At 42.6% G+C, this 22,444-nt stretch overlaps 2 protein-coding genes across 12 annotated transcripts in view; one reads left to right on the top strand and one right to left on the bottom strand.

The window, feature by feature from the left end:
- Nucleotides 1-9,880: 9,880 nt before the first annotated feature.
- LOC140301455 (uncharacterized) lies at nucleotides 9,881-21,036 on the top strand. Its single transcript, XM_072379906.1, has 6 exons — nucleotides 9,881-10,218; nucleotides 12,626-12,986; nucleotides 14,079-14,154; nucleotides 15,725-15,803; nucleotides 19,299-19,413; nucleotides 19,554-21,036. Exons 2-6 carry the CDS (start codon nucleotides 12,660-12,662, stop codon nucleotides 19,806-19,808), a joined length of 852 nt encoding a protein of 283 aa, XP_072236007.1. The 5' UTR covers nucleotides 9,881-10,218; nucleotides 12,626-12,659; the 3' UTR covers nucleotides 19,809-21,036.
- Nucleotides 20,729-22,444, bottom strand: part of herc1 (HECT and RLD domain containing E3 ubiquitin protein ligase family member 1) — a 68,686-nt gene continuing 66,970 nt past the window's right edge. For all 11 annotated transcript variants that reach the window (XM_072379890.1, XM_072379884.1, XM_072379893.1 and 8 more), the window contains one exon: nucleotides 20,729-21,294. In XM_072379890.1, the coding sequence (XP_072235991.1) occupies nucleotides 21,109-21,294 (186 nt within the window). In that variant the 3' untranslated portion in view covers nucleotides 20,729-21,108. The remainder of the gene's footprint in view (nucleotides 21,295-22,444) is intronic.

The raw sequence follows: 22,444 nt of genomic DNA, 5'->3' as shown, positions 1-22,444 counted from the left end.
TCATGTTTAGCTGCTTAGTGTAAGTAAGCTAGCTGGCCACATTGGTCGCAACTGAAAGCTGTAAAAAGACGATGAATGGAATTTTTAGCAATAACTAATGTATTGGTTTTATTGTTTGTTTTACCTTGAACATGATCTTTATTAGTCCAGAATCCTCCTGATACAGCTGAAATATGATAGCTCTACTACAGGAATATAAAAGACTGGATTCATAGCTTGCATCGGAGCTTGGACTGCACTTTGTTGTCTTATGAACCAATAAAAAGTATTTTTTAAACTTTAAGCCATTTATTCTAAAGGTGGAGAGCTCCGGGTTGACGATTCCTCGCCTCAGGTGGAGGAGTTTAAGTTCCAACCCTCACCGATGGTCACAGATCTGGGTTCTGACCCAAAGAATGAGGTCAGCCTCAGAGATGGGGGGAGGAGCTCCGCCATCCGGGGGGAGCTGGGGTAGAGCCGCTGCTCCTCCACATAGAAAAGAGTCAGCTGAGGTGGTTCCTCTGGTTGGGACGCCTCCTGCTCGCCTCTCTCTCAACTCTCTGGAGGGATTATACATCCCATCTGGCCTGGGAACGCCTCAGGATCCACCAGGAGGAGCTGGAGAGTGTCCCTGGGGAGAGGGATGTCTGGGTTTCCCTCCTGGACCGGTTGCCTCGGCAACCCGACCTCGGATATGTGATGGATGGACGGATCATTATGACATCATTATTATTCCATAATTATAGAACAGATCAACAGAATGTCAGCTGACATCATTCTATGTCATAAAGGAATGACATCACTCAATGAAGTCTGCTGACATCACTGTGTGATGTCATAAAGGAATGACATCACTCAATGATGTCAACGGACATCACTCTCTGAAGACTGCTGACATCACTGTGTGATGTCATAAAGGAATGACATCACTAACAAAGGTCTCTTCATACCCGGCGTTTTTACCAACTCATGTTCTAATTCCCCAGCGACGAAGACGGATCGTGAGACAGACACATCTGGACAAGTTAACAGGAAATACACAAAGATCATAAATCACAGACGGTGAAGACGTTTTGTTCCGAAACAAAGTGAAAAATGTTTAAGCGCAGGCAGTCAGATTCTCTCCAGGCTCTCTCAAACGAGAACGAGACTCTTCGTCAAGAGAAGAAAAACCTCAACAGCGAGAAACAAATCCTTCAGAAAGAAAACAAGGATTTGCACAAGACCATCGAAGGCCTTCGGAAAGAAATGGAGCGTTTACAACGCAAAAGCAAAAACAAAAGGAAAAGGGACCTCCAGATACAAAATGAACTGCTGAGCGTGGAGAATGAGTACCTGGTCAAAGACGCCAACTTCCTAAAAAGTCTGAACAGGACCCTTTCCAGGAGAAATGAGACCTACAACTCACAGAAGGAACAAATGGAGAAGACGTTAGAGGACATGGAAAATAAGAATAGGACCTTGGAGCAGAGGCTTAAAGAGCAGATTCTGACAAACGATGCAGAAAAAGAAGCGATGGAGAAGAAAACCGAGACTCTGCAGAAGGAAGTTCTGCTGCTAAAGCTGCGAAACACGCAAGATGCCAAAGCAGCTCAGGAGAACTACAAGGCAGCACAGGAGGAAAATCAATCTTTGATTCAAGAAAAGAACGATGTCCTGCAGGCCATGAGTCAGCTGGAGGAGAAGTTCCAGAAGGGAAAAGACAGCATGACAGTGAAAAACAAAGTCCTGCAGGAAGCCCAGGATCAGATGAAGAAAATCACCAAAGAGCTTGAAGTAACAGAGCAGACCTGTCGGGACATAAAGCAGGAAAATGTTTCTGTCTGTCAGCAGAATCAGGCCCTGAAACAGGAAGTTGGTGAGCTGCAGGAAAATATTCAGCATGCAGAAGAAACAATAAAACAACAGAGCAGGGAACTCCAAGAAAATGCTCAGAAGCTCCAGGAGACGTTGAGAGAATCGAAAGACTTGGAATGCAGATATAATCTGATGAAAACCGAGACTGAGACTCTGCAGCAACACAAAGTGTCCCTGTTCAGACAACTTAAGGAGGCTGAAAAGCAGCTGTGCGCCAGCAGAGAGGAAATGTTAGAGAAAGATGCACTCCTGAGACAAAGTGGAGAAGATTTACACGACTCTGAAAGAAAAGCCGCGATCATGCATGAAGAGAACGAGTCACTACGGCAGGAAACAGAGGCACAAGAGGAAGAACTGAACAAAGCCAGCAAAGAGCTGATTAAAGCCAACGACTCCATCCATAAACACAGCAAATATCTTCACAGAACTAACATAAACTTTGCAAATCTTCTGGAAAACTTCCAAAACTCTGAAGGAAAAGCTGTGATCATGCATGAAGAGAACGAGTCACTACGCCAGGAAACAGAGGCACTGAAGGAGGAACTGAACAAAGCCAGCAAAGAGCTGATTAAAGCCAACGACTCCATCCATAAACACAGCAAATATCTTCACAGAACTAACATAAACTTTGCAAATCTTCTGGAAAACTTCCAAAACTCTGAAGGAAAAGCTGTGATCATGCATGAAGAGAACGAGTCACTACGCCAGGAAACAGAGGCGCTGAAGGAGGAACTGAACAAAGCCAGCAAAGAGCTGATTAAAGCCAACGACTCCATCCATCAACACAGCAAATATCTTCACAGAACAAACGAAAACTTCATAAAGCTGCGGCCGTGTTTAAAGAGAAGGAGTCACCGCGGCACAAAGAGAAGAGACGGAAGAGGAAGAACTGAACAAAGGAAGGAAGGCTCTCCAACTACCAGTCGATGGGCTTAAAAGAATCCTCCGATATCCGAAGTCATCAGCAAAGACTCAACATGACGGGATAAAAAGAGGAGGAAATGCACATTAACAGTACAAAATAATTTAGAATATTGTAATTCTGGTACTGGAAACAGTCCATTTCAGATATGCATCGTCGTGTTTTAAATGTACTGCTAAATAAAATGTACAAATAAAGAAACAACATAAACTTTATCTTCTGTTTCCGCCTCATTCCTGCGATCAAAATGTTTTCCTGTAATTTGTAAATGATTCCAAGCTTTATTTAAAAAGACAGCGGTCCAAAGAAAACGGAACCGAATGTAGAATCTGACGCATCGAGGCACTCAATAAAAGTTGTTCCAGAGTCATGTTTCCCATCGTGTTGCAGCAGCTTCCTTTAATGACACTTTTTAATGCTTTGAACTGAGGACACTGAGTGTTGCAGCTTTTCACAGGAATCTGTCTCCATTCTGGCTGAATCCCAGACTTCAGCAGCTCAGCAGTCCCTGGTTGTTGTTGTCTGGTTCTCCACTTTCAATGGCCACATCTGTACTATTGGGCCAAAAGCATTTCCACCATCACTTCCAGAGCTTCTTTGGGGCTTTCAGCTCTGGATAAATTAGGCTTCGACTCCGAACCAGAACTGGAACTGCTTTGGTGGAAAAACCCACGAGAAGAATAAAAAGAGGCGTCACTACAAACTATCCCTGGTCTGTCCACTGCAGATGAGGGAATCCAGGTTTTAGTACATGCTTGTGTTTCATGTAGATTTGCATTGTTGTGCAGCTACAACCTGCAGAAGAGAGGGAAACCAACAATAAACCAGTTTATTGGGTGAAAAACTGTCAGTAGGACAGTGATGTTATTCATTTATCTTTCTGAGGAGGGGATCTTTCAGGATTTCTCTGAGCAGCTGATCGGATGTCAGATTAAGACCAGGCATTACTGTGTGTGTCTCTCTTGTTCCGTCTGAAAGGCTTTCAGTCCAACCTATCAGGGTTTTCACAAACTGTTCCTACAGACGTGAAGCTGGAAGCTTCAGTTTCCACCAGGCGGATGGAAGGCAACGCAGGTCTGAAAGGGGCTGAAAGAGTCGGGTTAGAAACACAAAGGAAGCACCGGTCAGTGCATAAAACAGCTGAGAAACAGCAGTTCAGCAGGTAAAAGGAAGGCTTAGAAACAGCAGAATATCTCCAACCTTTTTCCTCACAGTTCACAGCCTCCTGTAACAAAATAAAACCACAACACGGCAGCTGATGGTGCTTTAAAACAACAGACTGTTGGTGGTCCAGTCAGCTGCCAAACTGCAGCTCTCAGAATACTGTTTCTTGGTTGCAGAATCATTCCCAAAAAGTACGTTTTGTTGTGGTAAAGTTCACCAGGAAAGCTTAGTTTCTCCTAATGAGGGAACCTCTGAGCAGCCTTTACAGAACATTTCCATTTGCTTGCAGTAATGTCCTAATTTACACTTAAACGGACCTTTAGTAAAGCATATGCCAGCAGAACCGTTTGGTTCTCTAAATGTGAGCTCGGATCTCGTCAGTCTGACCTCAGGAGATGCACAGGCAACCTTTGGTGAACGCAGTTTGTATATTTCTGATGCTGCCAATAGTCCGGATCTGACTGTGAACGGTGAAAGGAAAAGTCCTGGTTCTGTTCTCTGGTTCCAGAACCAGTTCAGTTCCTGAACCTTTCCTCCAGCTTAATGCACGCTGCAATGTAAATGAGTCAAAGTAACGGGACATTAACCATCGGTTCCATCGCTCATGTTTGCCGCCTTAACTCCAGACGGGACAGTGGGAGGCGGATCGGGGTCACTATGAATCTGGGGTGTCAGGTGCACCTTGTCCCCAGTCAGCGCCCATGAACATGATTAAACTAAAGCAGATTTATGGTAATTAGCTGCAGCCGTTTACTGCTCCTGGAAAGGCAGAAACTCATGTTTAGCTGCTTAGTTTAAGTAAGCTAGCTGGCCACATTGGTCGCAACTGAAAGCTGTAAAAAGACGATGAATGGAATTTTTAGCAATAACTAATGTATTGGTTTTATTGTTTGTTTTACCTTGAACATGATCTTTATTACTCCAGAATCCTCCTGATACAGCTGAAATATGATAGCTCTACTACAGGAATATAAAAGACTGGATTCATAGCTTGCATCGGAGCTTGGACTGCACTTTGTTGTCTTATCAACCAATAAAAAGTACTTTTTAAACTTTAAGCCATTTATTCTCAAAGGTGGAGAGCTCCGGGTTGACGATTCCTTGCCTCAGGTGGAGGAGTTTAAGTTCCAACCCTCAGCGATGGTCACAGATCTGGGTTCTGACCCAAAGAATGAGGTGAGCCTTAGAGATGGGGGGGAGGAGCTCCGCCATCCAGAGGGAGCTGAGGTAGAGCCGCTGCTCCTCCACATAGAAAAGAGTCAGCTGAGGTGGTTCCTCTGGTTGGGACGCCTCCTGCTCGCCTCTCTCTCAACTCTCTGGAGGGATTATACATCCCATCTGGCCTGGGAACGCCTCAGGATCCACCAGGAGGAGCTGGAGAGTGTCCCTGGGGAGAGGGATGTCTGGGTTTCCCTCCTGGACCCGTTGCCTCGGCAACCTGACCTCGGATATGTGATGGATGAACGGATCATTATGACATCATTATTATTCCATAATTATAGAACAGATCAACAGAATGTCATCTGACATCACTCTACGTCATAAAGGAATGACATCACTCTCTGAAGTCTGCTGACATCACTGTGTGATGTCATAAAATAATGACATCACTAACAAAGGTCTCTTCATACCCGGCGTTTTTACCAACTCATGTTCTAATTCCCCAGCGACGAAGACGGATCGTGAGACAGACACATCTGGACAAGTTAACAGGAAATACACAAAGATCATAAATCACAGACGGTAAAGACGTTTTGTTCCGAAACAAAGTGAAAAATGTTTAAGCGCAGGCAGTCAGATTCTCTCCAGGCTCTCTCAAACGAGAACGAGACTCTTCGTCAAGAGAAGAAAAACCTCAACAGCGAGAAACAAATCCTTCAGAAAGAAAACAAGGATTTGCACAAGACAATCGAAGGCCTTCGGAAAGAAATGGAGCGTTTACAACGCAAAAGCAAAAACAAAAGGAAAAGGGACCTCCAGATACAAAATGAACTGCTGAGCGTGGAGAATGAGTACCTGGTCAAAGACGCCAACTTCCTAAAAAGTCTGAACAGGACCCTTTCCAGGAGAAATGAGACCTACAACTTACAGAAGGAACAAATGGAGAAGACGTTAGAGGACATGGAAAATAAGAATAGGACCTTGGAGCAGAGGCTTAAAGAGCAGATTCTGGCAAATGATGCAGAAAAAGAAGCGATGGAGAAGAAAACCGAGACTCTGCAGAAGGAAGTTCTGCTGCTAAAGCTGCGAAACACGCAAGATGCCAAAGCAGCTCAGGAGAACTACAAGGCAGCACAGGAGGAAAATCAATCTTTGATACAAGAAAAGAACGATGTCCTGCAGGCCATGAGTCAGCTGGAGGAGAAGTTCCAGAAGGGAAAAGACAGCATGACAGTGAAAAACAAAGTCCTGCAGGAAGCCCAGGATCAGATGAAGAAAATCACCAAAGAGCTTGAAGTAACAGAGCAGACCTGTCGGGACATAAAGCAGGAAAATGTTTCTGTCTGTCAGCAGAATCAGGCCCTGAAACAGGAAGTTGGTGAGCTGCAGGAAGATATTCAGCATGCAGAAGAAACAATAAAACAACAGAGCAGGGAACTCCAAGAAAATGCTCAGAAGCTCCAGGAGACGTTGAGAGAATCGAAAGACTTGGAATGCAGATATAATCTGATGAAAACCGAGACTGAGACTCTGCAGCAACACAAAGTGTCCCTGTTCAGACAACTTAAGGAGGCTGAAAAGCAGCTGTGCGCCAGCAGAGAGGAAATGTTAGAGAAAGATGCACTCCTGAGACAAAGAGGAGAAGATTTACACGACTCTGAAAGAAAAGCTGTGATCATGCATGAAGAGAACGAGTCACTACGGCAGGAAACAGAGGCACTGAAGGAAGAACTGAACAAAGCCAGCAAAGAGCTGATTAAAGCCAACGACTCCATCCATCAACACAGCAAATATCTTCACAGAACTAACATAAACTTTGCAAATCTTCTGGAGATCTTCCAAAACTCTGAAGGAAAAGCTGTGATCATGCATGAAGAGAACGAGTCACTACGCCAGGAAACAGAGGCGCTGAAGGAAGAACTGAACAAAGGAAGGAAGGCTCTCCAACTACCAGTCGATGGGCTTAAAAGAATCCTCCGATATCCGAAGTCATCAGCAAAGACTCAACATGACGGGATAAAAAGAGGAGGAAATGCACATTAAAAGTACAAAATAATTTTGAATATTGTAATTCTGGTACTGGAAACAGTCCATTTCAGATATGCATCGTCATGTTTTAAATGTACTGCTAAATAAAATGTACAAATAAAGAAACAACATAAACTTTATCTTCTGTTTCCGTCTCATTCCTGCGATGTTTTCCTGTAATTTGTAAATGATTCCAACCTTTATTTAAAAAGGTTTTAAGGGAAGGGTTAGAAACAGCAGAATATCTCCAACCTTTTTCCTCACAGTTCACAGCCTCCTGTAACAAAATAAAACCACAACACGGCAGCTGATGGTGCTTTAAAACAACAGACTGTTGGTGGTCCAGTCAGCTGCCAAACTGCAGCTCTCAGAATACTGTTTCTTGGTTGCAGAATCATTCCCAAAAAGTACGTTTTGTTGTGGTAAAGTTCACCAGGAAAGCTTAGTTTCTCCTAATGAGGGAACCTCTGAGCAGCCTTTACAGAACATTTCCATTTGCTTGCAGTAATGTCCTAATTTACACTTAAACGGACCTTTAGCAAAGCATATGCCAGCAGAACCGTTTGGTTCTCTAAATGTGAGCTCGGATCTCGTCAGTCTGACCTCAGGAGATGCACAGGCAACCTTTGGTGAACGCAGTTTGTATATTTCTGATGCTGCCAATAGTCCGGATCTGACTGTGAACGGTGAAAGGAAAAGTCCTGGTTCTGTTCTCTGGTTCCAGAACCAGTTCAGTTCCAGAACCTTTCCTCCAGCTGCCCCATTCCATCAGGTAAGGTGTTAGTTTTCACAGGTTTATTACATCCCCATTCAGGACAACAAAGCTGTGATTCCTGCTTGGATCCAAATATTAAAGCTCCGGAACCAACTTTATTTTAGCCCAAAACTTTGTTTGAGAATGCGAAACACAACAGTTCTCAGCTGGTTGCAGAACTTCAAGCAACTCTGAGAACTGCAGAGTATTTAGCTGGAACATAGCTGACAGAAAGGCCACAAACAGGAAGAGGGCCATTATCTCTGAGCTTCTTTCCTGAGTCAGTGCAAAAATTGCTCAGTGGGCAGATCAGTCCTCTTTATGCTGGTGCACGATGGGTTCTGAAACAAAGGGTCTCACAGGCAGCCACGCTCCCAGCGTCTGATGGCATCAGGATGTCCCACAGATAACATCGAGTTAGCATTACTGGGAAGAAAAACAACCAATTATTCACTTTAAAAGAATTTATAAAGAATTAATTCTTATGAGGAACAGCACTGAATGATAAATAACTGTGTAACTCGTGAGTAAATATGTATATATGTAGTATGTCTATGGAAGTTTAAGTGAATATAACTTCAAGATGTCATTCTGAACTGATTCTAAAGGGATATGATGAAATAAGTTCATACTTCTTCCTACTTATTTTCATGTATGTAAGCACAGACTGTTAGATATTGCAGATTATACTATCGTCATTTTTTCCCCTTGTTTTCTTTGTGCCGTTGTCTCACTTTTTCTTTGTGTATTTTATTACTTTTTCGAAACAAAGCATTTCAAATCAAATCGAATTAAACATGATCGAACACAATCTACCACCTGGATCTCAGGTACATTTGACAGGAAAAACACTGGTCTATCACCTAAAAAACACCCAAATTCAGTCAGCAACAGCCTCAAAACTGTAAATTATCGAGGTTCTGGAGAATTTATCAATACTTAAAGTATCTTCGTGTTTGTCAGCAGTTCAGGGTGAGATCTCACGAAATCCAACGAAAATGTTCACTTCAAACCGATCAAAACTGCAAGTTAGTGAGTGAAAAAATAACTTTAGTTTACATTCCTAACCTGAATTCTACAATATCTGATGGGATTCATCCTCATTATTTTATAACGAAGTGGATTTTCGTTGAATGTGCCATCTCTAGCCCCATTGTGGAGGATTATGATTTTTTATCCTTATTTGATCGAAAACACAGTTTTATTTGATTTTTTGTGTATGTTTGATGTATGTTTTATGAAGCCTGAATTTTCAGCTGTAACATAAGCTACTTTTGTGCAGTATCAGTGATTACAATGTTTTCTAAAAAGTAAAATAGTTCAATAAACATCTTCCAATAGTGCTGATTCCATATTTTTTGTATTTTAGGGCGCATCCCTCAGGAAGTGGATTCATCTTCAGTCTTTATTAAACAAGTTGTAACGTTCTTCTCCGTACTTTAAAGTAATTAAATATAAAATATAATGAAGCAACTTTCATTTTATTTAAAAACATCGTTTATTTTTTTTTGCTGAAATTGCACCTATGTGGATGTCTGAGCGTGAGCTTTTTCAGTTGTTCAAACGTTTTTGCTAAAACAATTTTTCCATTGAAGCAGAAAGTTAAAACCACTCACTTAAAAAACAGAAGTGGCAGTAAACAACAAAAGAATTTGTTATCACGTTTAGTAAAACTAACAATAAAAAAAAATAATCACGTTGATGCCGTTTTAGCCTAACACAACATAGCTAACGCGAATTTAAGCTAGCGAGTGTCAACGGTGGTTTTTCAGTGATATTTAGGCAGATAAACTTTACTGAAATTATGTTCGAAGTGATCGTTTTGTATTTTAAAAGGCCAATACGTTGGTCTTTACATACACATTAAGGGTTAAACCAAGCTAATGCGTCAGAGAAATACACATAAAAATGCTCAAAAATATATTTTTTGTCTCCTATATGACAGTTAAATTCTTTCAAACTTTTGGTTCTTGGACCAACTGACATTCTTCAACAGTCATTGAATGCATCATCAATTTGGCTCCTCTCTTAGCCAATGAGAGCGTTTGATTGAAAGCAGTCGCGCGACTCTTTGACAGCGCGTGACCATCTGTGTGTTTTTCCGGTGTGGTGTGTCTTTTCCCGGCAGTTCTGCCCAGGGTGTGCACGCCGAGGACCGGGGCGGGAGCGGAGCTGCAGACCGGTAGAGAGGAGAGATTTGTGCCCCGCCTCTCTCAGACACGTTGCCCGGGGAGAGGCTGCACGGGCTGGATAAGATTCCTGCCTGCCTGCCTCTGCGGCTTCAACGGTTTCGCTCCATCATCAGTCACCTCCGACCGCCCGCTCGTCACCTGGAACCTCACTCTTGTCTCTGGTAAGTGACGCTTCGCGTTGTAGCTCCAGCTCACCTGGCGGTAAATGTTCCCAACTCCTCAGAAAGGATGGAGGTGATGTTATCGGGCGGAAACGCAGCTCTGCGCCGCGCTGAACAAATAAGTCGAGACGTGCTTGGACGTTTTGCAGGAAAATTCAGTGTTTGGTGGGTTGAAATGACTTAATTTGCAGACCTTTGCAGCCTGAACGCTGCCGCGCGTGTCTGCACCGTGCGTGCATGTGCACTGACAGGCGGAGAGACGCAGGTCCATGTGTTTGGATGCTTTTTCTTACATAATGCTGGACGAGACAGAGGAGGGTTATTCAATCCTCTGGCCTGTATACTGCAGTGCTGTTATGTGTCAGAACTGGACCCATTTCGACCTCTTTATAAACACCGAGCTTCCTTTCAATTTAAACCCTGGAATCTGTCTCCTTATTCCAGTTCAGACGCTCACATTTAACAGCTAAAGGACACATCCTGTTCAGAAAATAACTCCACTGTACTGGAAGCGAGGGAAATGCCACCCAGAGTAGGTATTTACCTCAAACTGACATGTTGTTCTCAGAGACAACAGTAATCAAAATATGTTCACGCCTCACATGCAGCGCAGAAATATCCTCCATCTGAGAGGAGATTAAACATCAGCGAGCTTATGTTCCCCTCAGGATGTCCGCTGAAGGTTTTAAAGTTAACTTTGAACACAAGTGTGACATTATTCAGCATCCTCAGAGTTTAAAACTGTGAATATTCCTTTAAATCCTCTGTATGATGCAGTTCTACGGAGGACTGAAACTGCCAAAACCTCAAATGAATCCAAATTTATGATGATAAATAATGCTATGAAAATTAAATAATTAATTTATGCAGAAATAATTGTGTAGAATATGTAATAAATTGACTTTTACGTTAACATAACATAGCTTATGTTGTTACAGTTTAAAATTAAAGGAGAAAAATTGACTAATTTCACATTCTATGCAATTATTTTTGCATAAGTTAGTCTTATTTAATTTAAGTGACATTTATCATCATATAAACTTAGATATTATATATTTTTATTGAATTTAAGTGGCATTTATCATCATATAAACTTAGATATTATATATTTTTATTTAATTTAAGTGGCATCTATCATCATATAAACTTGGATATTATATATTTTTATTGAATTTAAGTGGCATCTATCATCATATAAACTTAGATATTGTATATTTTTATTTAATTTAAGTGGCATTTATCATCATATGAACTTAGATGTTATATATTTTTATTTAATTTAAGTGGCATTTATCATCATATAAACTTAGATATTATATATTCTTATTTAATTTAAGTGACATTTATCATCATATAAACTTAGATATTATATATTTTTATTGAATTTAAGTGGCATTTATCATCATATAAACTTAGATATTATATATTTTTATTTAATTTAAGTGGCATCTATCATCATATAAACTTGGATATTATATATTTTTATTGAATTTAAGTGGCATCTATCATCATATAAACTTAGATATTGTATATTTTTATTTAATTTAAGTGGCATTTATCATCATATGAACTTAGATATTATATATTTTTATTTAATTTAAGTGGCGTTTATCATCATATAAACTTAGATGTTATATATTTTTATTTAATTTAAGTGGCATTTATCATCATATAAACTTAGATATTATATATTTTTATTTAATTTAAGTGGCATCTATCATCATATAAACTTAGATATTATATATTTTTATTTAATTTAAGTGGCGTTTATCATCATATAAACTTGGATATTATAATATTTAATTTAAGCGGCGTTTATCATCATATAAACTTAGATATTATATATTTTTATTTAATTTAAGTGGCATTTATCATCATATAAACTTAGATATTATATATTTTTATTTAAGTGGCATTTATCATCATATAAACTTAGATATTGTATATTTTTATTTAATTTAAGTGGCATTTATCATCATATAAACTTAGATGTTATATATTTTTATTTAATTTAAGTGGCATTTATCATCATATAAACTTAGATATTATATATTTTTATTTGATTTAAGTGGCATTTATCATCATATAAACTTGGATATTATATATTTTTATTTAATTTAAGTGGCGTTTATCATCATATAAACTTAGATGTTATATATTTTTATTTAATTTAAGTGGCGTTTATCATCATATAAACTTAGATGTTATATATTTTTATTTAATTTAAGTGGCATTTATCATCATATAAACTTAGATATTATATATTTTTATTTAATTTAAGTGGCATTTATCATCATATAAACTTAGATGTTATATATTTTGGGATTTATTTGGGATTGTGGCACGTTCAGTGTTCCGTACAGTATTTCAGGTGCTCCCCCAGCTCTGACTCTGAGTCTGTCTGCAGGTCCATGATGATCTCTGCTGGCTGACGGTCCAACATGTCCACCTCAGACTCCGACTGCTCCATCGACTGGCTCGCCAGCGATGAAGACACCTGCGACAGCCTGAAGAGGTCGCCGACATCATCATCATCATCAGCGGGAGCAGCAGCCACCTGCTGCCTCCAGTACGGAGCCCAGAGGAGGCGGAGCAACTGTGATGAAGGCCGCCGTTGGGGTCGCTCTGCCTCTGCAGTCAGTCCAGTTCAGGGCTTCACGTCTGTTTGTGCACAGCAGACATTTCCTGTGGGGGCGGAGCCCCGGCAAGCCAGGGAGACGGCACACGGCGGCGGGTCGGACTCCGAAAACAAACTTTTCTCACACAAGGTGAGTTTTCTCCTGCAGTGAGACAGAAAAGTCCAGCGTTCCAGGATGACCGTTTAACCCGGAGCAGGTTGGTCCTCAGCAGGTGGAGAATGTAAAGAGATGCTCTCCACCTCTGAGATGAAGGTGTAGGGGTAGCATCTCCACCTCTGAGATGAAGGTGTAGGGGTAGCATCTCCACCTCTGAGATGAAGGTGTAGGGGTAGCATCTCCACCTCTGAGATGAAGGTGTAGGGGTAGCATCTCCACCTCTGAGATGAAGGCGTAGGGGTAGCATCTCCACCTCTGAGCTGAAGGTGTAGGGGTAGCATCTCCACCTCTGAGCTGAAGGTGTAGGGGTAGCATCTCCACCTCTGAGCTGAAGGTGTAGGGGTAGCATCTCCACCTCTGAGATGAAGGTGTAGCATCTCCACCTCTGAGATGAAGGTGTAGGGGTAGCATTTTGAGCGACACATGGCTGAACATTTAGATCAGACCATGAGGGAAGCTGGGAGTAGAGCCGCTGCTCCTCATAGAAAGGAGTCAGCTGAGGTGGTTCATCGGGTTCGGACGCCTCCTGGGAGGAGGCCCCGGGTCAGAACCAGGACTCTCTGGAGGGATTTTATCTCCCATCTGGCCTGGGAACATCTCAGGATAACCCAGGAGGAGCTGGAGAGGGATGTCTGGGTTTCCCTCCTGGACCCGTTGGATGGATGAACAACAAGGCTGCAACATTATTCACTTCAGTACTGAGCCCAGCAGGATTCACAGTCAAGTCATATTGAGATAAAACATGAAAATATTGAGTTTTTTTCCTCCTTTCTTTTTAATTTAAATCAGGAACCTTTAAAATGAAACCGATCAGCGGATATCAAACCATCATTAAAAGAAAATAACCTTTTAAGTTGAGGTCATCTGCAGTTACTAAACTACTTCAGCCCTGGATGGATGGATGTTGACCCAATGGGAGGCGGCAGGGAGGCGGTAGCATCAACCATGGATGGAGCTCTGAACTACTCAGCACATGAACCCAGTTTTATGGAGGCAGTGAGCTGATGATTCAGTTAGAAAAGTCTCTGATGTGATGAATGCTAACTCACCTCTCCGTCTGCGCAGTGCCTGGAGCTGCAGTGCTACGTCCAGCCGTTAGCGTCCATCCTGCGGGGCCTGAGGGCAGGAAGGTACTCAGAACGTAAGTTTATCCAATAAGTGGTGGGCAGAGGCGCCACCAGCGGGCTAGAATCCCCTCTGCTCTTACATTTAAAGGAGAACTCCGGTATTTTTAAACCTGGACCTTATTTCTGGCAGGAAATACGTTCATCTGCTCACCGAGAACAGTTTGGTGAAAGTCGGCGTCCTTCAGAAGATATTTAGATAACTGGAGATCCATATAACGGAGTGAACGGGGCTTAGAGGATGCAGCCTCTAAATAAGGCATTATCTGTCTTTATTTCACCAATACTTTAAGAAGAATGAATGAATGAACGTGTGCTATAGCTCTGTTAGCTCATAGCTGCTGTTATGTGGCTACTTGCAGCTATAGGAGAGCTAACGGAGGGATTTCTACACAGGCACTCTACTGGGACCACTTCATCCACACGCCCCCCTGCAGCACAGTTTATTCACTCCGTGCTCTGTGACAGTCGGCTAACTTCACACAGAGTTTGCTGCTGATAGTTTTGTGCAACATGGCAGGATATTTATCAGATTTTGACAACGTGAATGACGACTTTGAGTAAGATGGACGTTCTTACCGGAGTGATTGAGCTGTGCTGCAGGGGGGCGTGTGGATGAAGTGGTCCCAGTAGAGTGCCTGTGTAGAAATCCCTCCGTTAGCTCTCCTATAGCTGCAAGTAGCCACATAACAGCAGCTATGAGCTAACAGAGCTATAGCACACGTTCATTCATTCATTCTTCTTAAAGTATTGGTGAAATAAAGACAGATAATGCCTTATTTAGAGGCTGCATCCTCTAAGCCCCGTTCACTCCGTTATATGGATCTCCAGTTATCTAAATATCTTCAGAAGGACGCCGACTTTCACCAAACTGTTCTCTGTGAGCAGATGAACGTATTTCATGCCAGAAATAAGGTCCAGGTTTAAAAATACCAGATTTCCCCTTTAAGTGTAAAATCTTAAAGGAAGAAATTCGATTTTTGACGATGATGAAGCACGAAGGATTAATTCAGTCCCCCACGTTTCACCCCAGATAAAATGGTGTTTCATCAGGTTTTTCAGCTCATTGACTTCTGAATGCCAGAATGTGGGCTGTTGTTATGAAGGTTACATCAGAGATGGAAATCCATCATTTCATGCGTATTAAAGCAGGTCCAAATAGTACCATCAGCATCTGGCTCAACATGTCCCTGTAATTAACATAAATACACAGCTAAAATAAGCATTTTTATTCATATTATTGTTGTTATCTCTAATATTACAACTACATTTATCAATATTTTCATATGCAAGTATAAACTGTCTTTAGTCTCTTATTGTGCACTTCTGAACACTCCACACACCAACACTTATTGGACTTATCAGAACTGGTTTAATACTCAATAATATCATAAACGTTTCTCTTTATTTTTAATTTTGCACTTTATCAAAGAATCACAACAGAATCTGTGTCTCGCTTCTAAACTAAATATGTTAAAAAGGTGACGTTGAGCAGTTAAAGTCGAGATCAGTGGTTTAAAACTCTTCCAGATCTCACCTGTGGGAGGAAGAGCTTCACCTGAGCTGCTTTCTCTCTTTTCCCTGCAGGTCTCAGCAGTTTCCAGGAGAGTGTGGCGATAGACCGCATCCAGAGGATAATGGGGGTCCTTCAGAGCCCAAACATGGGGTAAATACCTGAAACAAACTCGACACCCTGAGGGCCGATAGATTTACCCGACTCTCTGAGTCAAAATGAGCAGAATATCATAAATAAATTAATAAATCGTCAGAAGCTGCTGAATAAAGCTTCTCTGTGTTGTTCAACCTTCATCAGGAGGGAAAACCGTGACCTCAGCAGGAGGTCAGAGCCTCAGGCTAGCGTTAGGCAGAGAGGGGGCGTGGCTACCTGCAGAGCCTGAACTTTTTATCCAATCAGCTGACGGTCACGGTTATTTTCATGATTCATGAAACACAAGGATTTAAGTCATAGGTGTCAAACTTCGGCCCATGAGGCAATTTCAAATTAATATCAGAGCTGGCCCGTCAGTATTATACGGCGGCAGCACATTCACCGCTTATACTACAAATCCCATAATGCTCTGCTGTTGTTTTGGCGCATTAATTAGGACAGAGGCAGATACGCCCCCTCCTCTGTGTCAGTAGCATCTATGCTAGTGGTCTTTTTGCGCACTCCTTTCGGCTGAAAGCCCTGTGCTTCTTCCCCAGACCACACTTCGACCTCAAACCACAGCTGTCACTGTTACCTACCAAAAAATGGCCAAAAGAAAGGCAGAAAATAGAACTTTTCTGGACAGGTGGGAGACAGAATATCTGTTTATGTAAAAGACAAACCTGTTTGTATTGTTTGTGGAGCCAACGCGTCAGTAACTAAGGAGTAACTAAGGAGTAACTAAGGAGTAACAAAGGAGTAACTAAGGAGTAACTAAGCAGTAACTAAGCAGTAACTAAGGAGAAACTAAGGAGAAACTAAGGAGTAACTAAGGAGAAACTTAAGTAACTAAGGAGAAACTAAGTAACTAAGGAGAAACTTAAGTAACTAAGGAGAAACTAAGTAACTAAGGAGAAACTTAAGTAACTAAGGAGAAACTAAGTAACTAAGGAGAAACTTAAGTAGCTAAGGAGTAACTAAGGACGAAACGAAACACCTGGACAAATATAAGGACCTGGACACAGCTCAAAGGAGCCAGAAAGTAAAGGAGATGAAAAGAGGTTTATGTTATTTTATTTTCAAATTTATTAGCCTGTGTAAGAAGCTAATTTTGACATAAATCAGAAGGCTGCAAACAGAAAGGAGGCATTCAATTGTTATTTTAATTTAATTTAATATGCCATTGATACGTTTTTATTATTATTAGCAACTCAATTTCACACCCCTGGACTTTAAAGTTATATAATCCTTGCTTGTTCAGTATTCATTGTTAAATCAAAACTTGTTGGGTTCCATATAAAAAGGTTAATTTGTTCAACCTCGGCCCGCGGCTTTGTTCAATTTAAATTTTGTCCCACTGTGTGTTTGAGTTTGACGCCCCTGATTTAACTCACGTCTGAATCAGCTGCTGTCTCTGGTGGCGTTTGTGTCTCTCAGGTGAACAGTGTGACATCACCTCATGTTTTCCCTGTGATGTCAGTGTAGAGTGGGCGGGGCTTGTCCACAGGGATCTATTTATAGCCCGCGTGTGCTGCAGTGCATTCCTGGGCTGGTCACGTGACCCCCGTATGCGTCCGTGGCGTCTCACAGACGGAGAGGAATGCGGCCCCTCATCTTTCATTCACCCAGCCTGCGTGGTGCCTCGTGTTGTCCACCAATCAGAGGAGGGCAGAGCGCCGACTGTGAGGATTATGTAACGGCCACTGGCGAGACGTCCCTAAGCCATCTGACTCGCTAATCTGCTGTGAAAAGCGTGTAAAGAAACAAATGACTTCAGTCCTGCAGAGCGCCGCCTCTTTGACCACGAGTCAGATGAGCCTGAAACGAATGTCGGGGAAACCTGACCCGACCACAGCTTTACTCCACCTCCTCCTGATCCGGTTTTCTTCACCTTCCTTGATCTATCTCACAGTTTTAGTGACCGTTTACATGCGTTTGGTTTTATTTCACCCGATTATGAACTTTAATAACTGTTGGAGTCATTTCTTTCATCACATGGCGATGAGTCTCTGGGCTCAGAGATGATGTAAAATAATCAGAAGTTTCAGGCTGACATCTGTGAAAGCATTTCATTAAATACAGATTTCATTAAATACATAATAATGCAACAGTCACTGGGGTTATTTCAGTGCTCCGGCCTCATTAACTCACCGATTCCTTCTGAAATCTGCTGTTTATCTCTGTAATTTCTTCTTTAAGTGCTAGAAATAAAGTAGATTAACTGCGTTTCAGATTATTAATGATTGTTCTGCAGCTGTTTGAACAATTTATCAGTTTATTTATTATTTAGTAGTGACCAGAAATGTTAAGAGTTCTGAACTGAGCTGATGTGAAAAAAAAAACACCTCCTCCTCAGGATGTGTCATCTGCCTCTGTGTTAGCATTAGCTGTTAGCGGCTAGCGTTAGCTGCCGCTAAAGGGAAAAATAAATCAGTAAATAAACCATGAGGAGTTATTTCTCAGATGCTTCCATTTCCCTGCTCTGAAGTTCAGGCTCTGAGAGCTGGAACTGATCCTCTTTGTGGCTCAGTTCCTTCAGTCCAGCGTTGAACTGGACCAAGTTGTTAAAACAGTGGGATGAAAAGTGTTTGCTGCACATTCACAGTCTTTAGCTAACTCTGCTGGAACATTACCCTCAGATATAGTTTATCCACTGGGCTCCTATATCCTCTGAGGCTGCTGCTGGATGGAAGATTCATGCTCCTCAGTGCAGCTGACAGCAGAACATTTCCACCAGAAGCTGGCTTCACCCGGCCAGCAGGGTGGATGTGAGTGGGCGGGGCTTAGCAGAGGAGGCGGAGTCAACTTAATTAGTGACGTACTTTAGAAATGATCATCAGAACGGCTCATTAAATGAGAAACTTTCCAACAAAGGGGAGCTAAATAAATACCAGGGTTGTGTTTTTGGGGAGTTTTACACCTGCTGCTGACCTCAGACACCCTGATATATGCTCCCAGGAACAGAAAGAAGGGATTTTTTTAAAGAAACGTTCACTTTTAAAGTAGCTGTGGATGTAACACGTCTGTCATAAACAACCCTGCACATGCACAGCCACACACACGAATCTGTTGAAGAAGCCACAAAGACGCCATGGGGAACGCTCTGCAGTCAAAGAACCAGAACTTTGTGTCTTTAGATAAAAACCTCAGCAAGGTTCAGACACCCAGAGAGCAGCCGGCGGTCACTCTGAAGCATTTAACTGGTAAAAATGATGAAATAATATTTGGAAAACGGGGTGAAAGCTTGTTTCTGCTGCCCCCGTGTGGCAGAAAGGAGTTTCTGTAGGTCTACGGCTCAGGTTTTTGCTTTGTTCATGCTTGTGATTCCTCAAATTTTAGGTTTAACGTGTATTTTTCACTTTTTATCCTCACAAATGCAGAACATTTCATCCTGCCCTTCAGTCTTTTACTCATTTGAAGTATTAAACAGAATAAAAGTGACTCAGAATGTAATTTATGCCTTGGATCCCGTTAACAGGTAAAACATTTAAGCACCTTTCTCGTTTCTTTCAGAGGAAGCTTCCTCAGCATCATCCTGAAAATAGAGGAAATGCTCCGCAGTTGGTTTCCTCGGATCAAACCAAATGTGACGCAGACGGACGGCAGCCCGCTGGCCAAGAGGCAAAAGGTAAAAAAAATCAGGATCTTCGTTCTCACACGTCAGAACGTTAGCGTCGACCAGTTCTGGGAAGTTTTCGGTCGTTCTGGCGAAAGAAATGATGCGTTTTTATCTGAAAGTCGCATGTTGATGTCGTGTCTCCTCTGCAGAAGCAGCACAGCAGCTGCTCCGCTCCTCCGTCAGCCTCCAACTCCTCCACCTGCTGCCCGAAGCCTCCAGAAGCGGCGCCCCATGTGACCCAGGACAGCGCCGTCTCCTCCAGCACGGACCTCTGCGTGGGGCCCCCCGCCTTCCTGATCAGCTCGCCTTGTCTGGAGAGGCTCCTGCAGGCGAAGGACAGCATCATCGCCGTCAGGATGGAGGCAGATGGAAGCGTGCCACAGCTGATCTGGGACCAGTTCTGAGGCCTTTAGATTCTGCCGTGCCGGTCTTTCGGGGTTAGAGTCTGAAGGCGACTGAGGAACGCCGCCGGCCGGGCTCTGCGGGCTCCAACTGGGTCCGAGTGCAGAAACACTCGAGGTTTTCACAGCCGAGCATCAGACTGTTACTTTGATCTTTAGTTTTCAGCGGCTCCTCTACCTCAGGATGGTAGGATGGGGCTACTCCTTCCTGTCTTCAGCACGCCGTTTCCCAACCGTTATCCATCAGCTTCTGGCTCCAACACTTTGGAGTTACAGCGGGTATGAAGCCATCTTCTTTTCTTTAAAACACACTCCGCCTTCTCTCGTTTTTCTCTTTGATCGGAGCCTTAACTCAGAACCGAGGAGCATTTTAAAACCAAACAGGCTCTAGAGTCGCCCCCTGGTGGTCATCCGACTGAAGCCAGGCTTCAGTCCGTTTATGGTTCTGAAGCGCAGGAGCAAAACTTAACGCCAGATGTTCCCTTTTGGAGCAGGAATCACAGACTGAGGAGGCGCTGACTGCAGCTATGATGCGTCTCAGCTGCATCTTTTCATCCAATCACAGCCGTTTCTGCTCTGATCTGTTGGCGAGGAAACTGTCGGATGGTAATTCTGCTGCATCTGTGCATCGAGATCAACACCGACGATAATATCAATGGATAAATAATGAAGTAGATATGATGATGAATGCTACTGAAATTAAATAAAAGCTTAAATTATGGAAAATGTGTCAAATAATACAGAAAAATGTAAATATTCAGAGTAAATAAATTTAAATCGAACACTGAGGCAACATTTAAAGTTGGGTTTCTTTCACATTCTGTTCAATTATTTTAATTTTACTGAATTTAAGCAGCATTTATCATCACATAAAGTCACATATTTCAGATTCTGTCAGGTTTCTTCTGAATAAAAAGTGAGGATCAGTTATGCAGCATTTATTGTTTCTTGTTGAACGCTTTGGGAAAAACTCGCCGTCGGCGATGAAAACAATAAATATGGATATAATGCAAAACATTTTCCTAATGAAGCATTTTACACAATGTACAGTCGTTCTTTCCCTCGGCCGCTGCTCCATAATAATCTATACACATTTCAGCAGGTGAACGCGGCGCCGTGCAGAAACCCTGAAGATGGGGCGTGGAGTAAAAAGAAGAAAACTAAATGCACTTCTCGTGTGGATTTTCGTGTTAAAAACTGCTAATAAACCACAAAGAGAAATGAGGATTTGTGCTGTTTGAAAAGACATAAAATGGATGTAAAACGTGGGCCGAAGCGGCGCCACTTGTCAGGTCAGTCCTGGTCAGTAGTCCGTGTCGGAGCCCTCGGCGTTGTCCACGTTTCGGGACAGCATGTAGTTGTCCATGTCGATGGAGCGGCAGTTGTTGATGGCGTAGCGCAGCCGCTCCGCCATCACGGCCTGGCTCGAGTACGGCGGCAGACGCAGCTGGAAGAAGCAGGTCTGGGAGGTGGGAAGGCTGTCGTACGGCTGCGGACGACACACACAGGATCCGTTTAAAGAGCTCTGATCTTCACAGACAACAGTACAGAACAGCAAACAGCCAAAAAGGAACGAAGTAACAACAACGTCTCCTTTCATCTGTATGCAGACGATCTACAACTATCTATCGGCCCAGAATGCGGCGGCGCGTCTGGTCTTCGATCAAATGTCGTGAGCTTGATCCCTCCTTAACCGACATGTTCAGAATGACAATCAAAAATGTATGAAAGCTTAGTTTAACGTGCTTTATTGTGCAAACATGCTGCTGGCACGTGTATTTTCTTTAAGTAAATCCAAAGCCTCTTCATTAATATTGCCTCCCAGCCCCTGGTGCAGTCTATGCTCTCCTAACTGGTCTCCTAACTGGTTTCCTAACTGGTCTCCTAACTGGTCTCCTAACTGGTTTCCTAACTGGTCTCCTAACTGGTTTCCTAACTGGTCTCCTAACTGGTTTCCTAACTGGTCTCCTAACTGTTCTCCTAACTGTTCTCCTAACTGTTCTCCTAACTGGTCTCCTAACTGGTTTCCTAACTGGTCTCCTAACTGGTCTCCTAACTGGTCTCCTAACTGGTCTCCTAACTGGTCTCCTAACTGGTTTCCTAACTGGTCTCCTAACTGGTCTCCTAACTGGTCTCCTAACTGGTTTCCTAACTGCTCTCCTAACTGGTCTCCTAACTGTTCTCCTAACTGGTCTCCTAACTGGTTTCCTAACTGGTCTCCTAACTGGTCTCCTAACTGGTTTCCTAACTGGTCTCCTAACTGGTCTCCTAACTGGTCTCCTAACTGGTCTCCTAACTGGTCTCCTAACTGGTTTCCTAACTGGTCTCCTAACTGGTTTCCTAACTGGTCTCCTAACTGGTCTCCTAACTGGTTTCCTAACTGGTCTCCTAACTGGTTTCCTAACTGGTCTCCTAACTGGTCTCCTAACTGGTTTCCTAACTGGTCTCCTAACTGGTTTCCTAACTGGTTTCCTAACTGGTCTCCTAACTGGTCTCCTAACTGGTCTCCTAACTGGTCTCCTAACTGGTCTCCTAACTGCTCTCCTAACTGCTCTCCTAACTGGTCTCCTAACTGGTCTCCTAACTGGTCTCCTAACTGGTTTCCTAACTGGTTTCCTAACTGGTCTCCTAACTGGTCT

The sequence above is a fragment of the Leuresthes tenuis genome, unplaced genomic scaffold (assembly GCF_036924035.1).
Source record: "Leuresthes tenuis unplaced genomic scaffold, fLeuTen1.0.hap1 SCAF_2, whole genome shotgun sequence".
Lineage (NCBI taxonomy): Eukaryota > Metazoa > Chordata > Actinopteri > Atheriniformes > Atherinopsidae > Leuresthes > Leuresthes tenuis.
This window is presented reverse-complemented; position numbering and strand designations above follow the sequence as displayed.

What these genes read in the sequence shown, in the direction of transcription:
- LOC140301455 (XM_072379906.1), top strand. Translation starts at nt 12,660, where the DNA reads ATGTCCACCTCAGACTCCGACTGCTCCATCGACTGGCTCGCCAGCGAT. An exon ending in CTTCAGAGCCCAAACATGGG is followed by an intron (nt 15,804 to 19,298) that starts GTAAATACCTGA and finishes CGTTTCTTTCAG; the next exon opens with AGGAAGCTTCCTCAGCATCA. An exon ending in CGCTGGCCAAGAGGCAAAAG is followed by an intron (nt 19,414 to 19,553) that starts GTAAAAAAAATC and finishes TCTCCTCTGCAG; the next exon opens with AAGCAGCACAGCAGCTGCTC.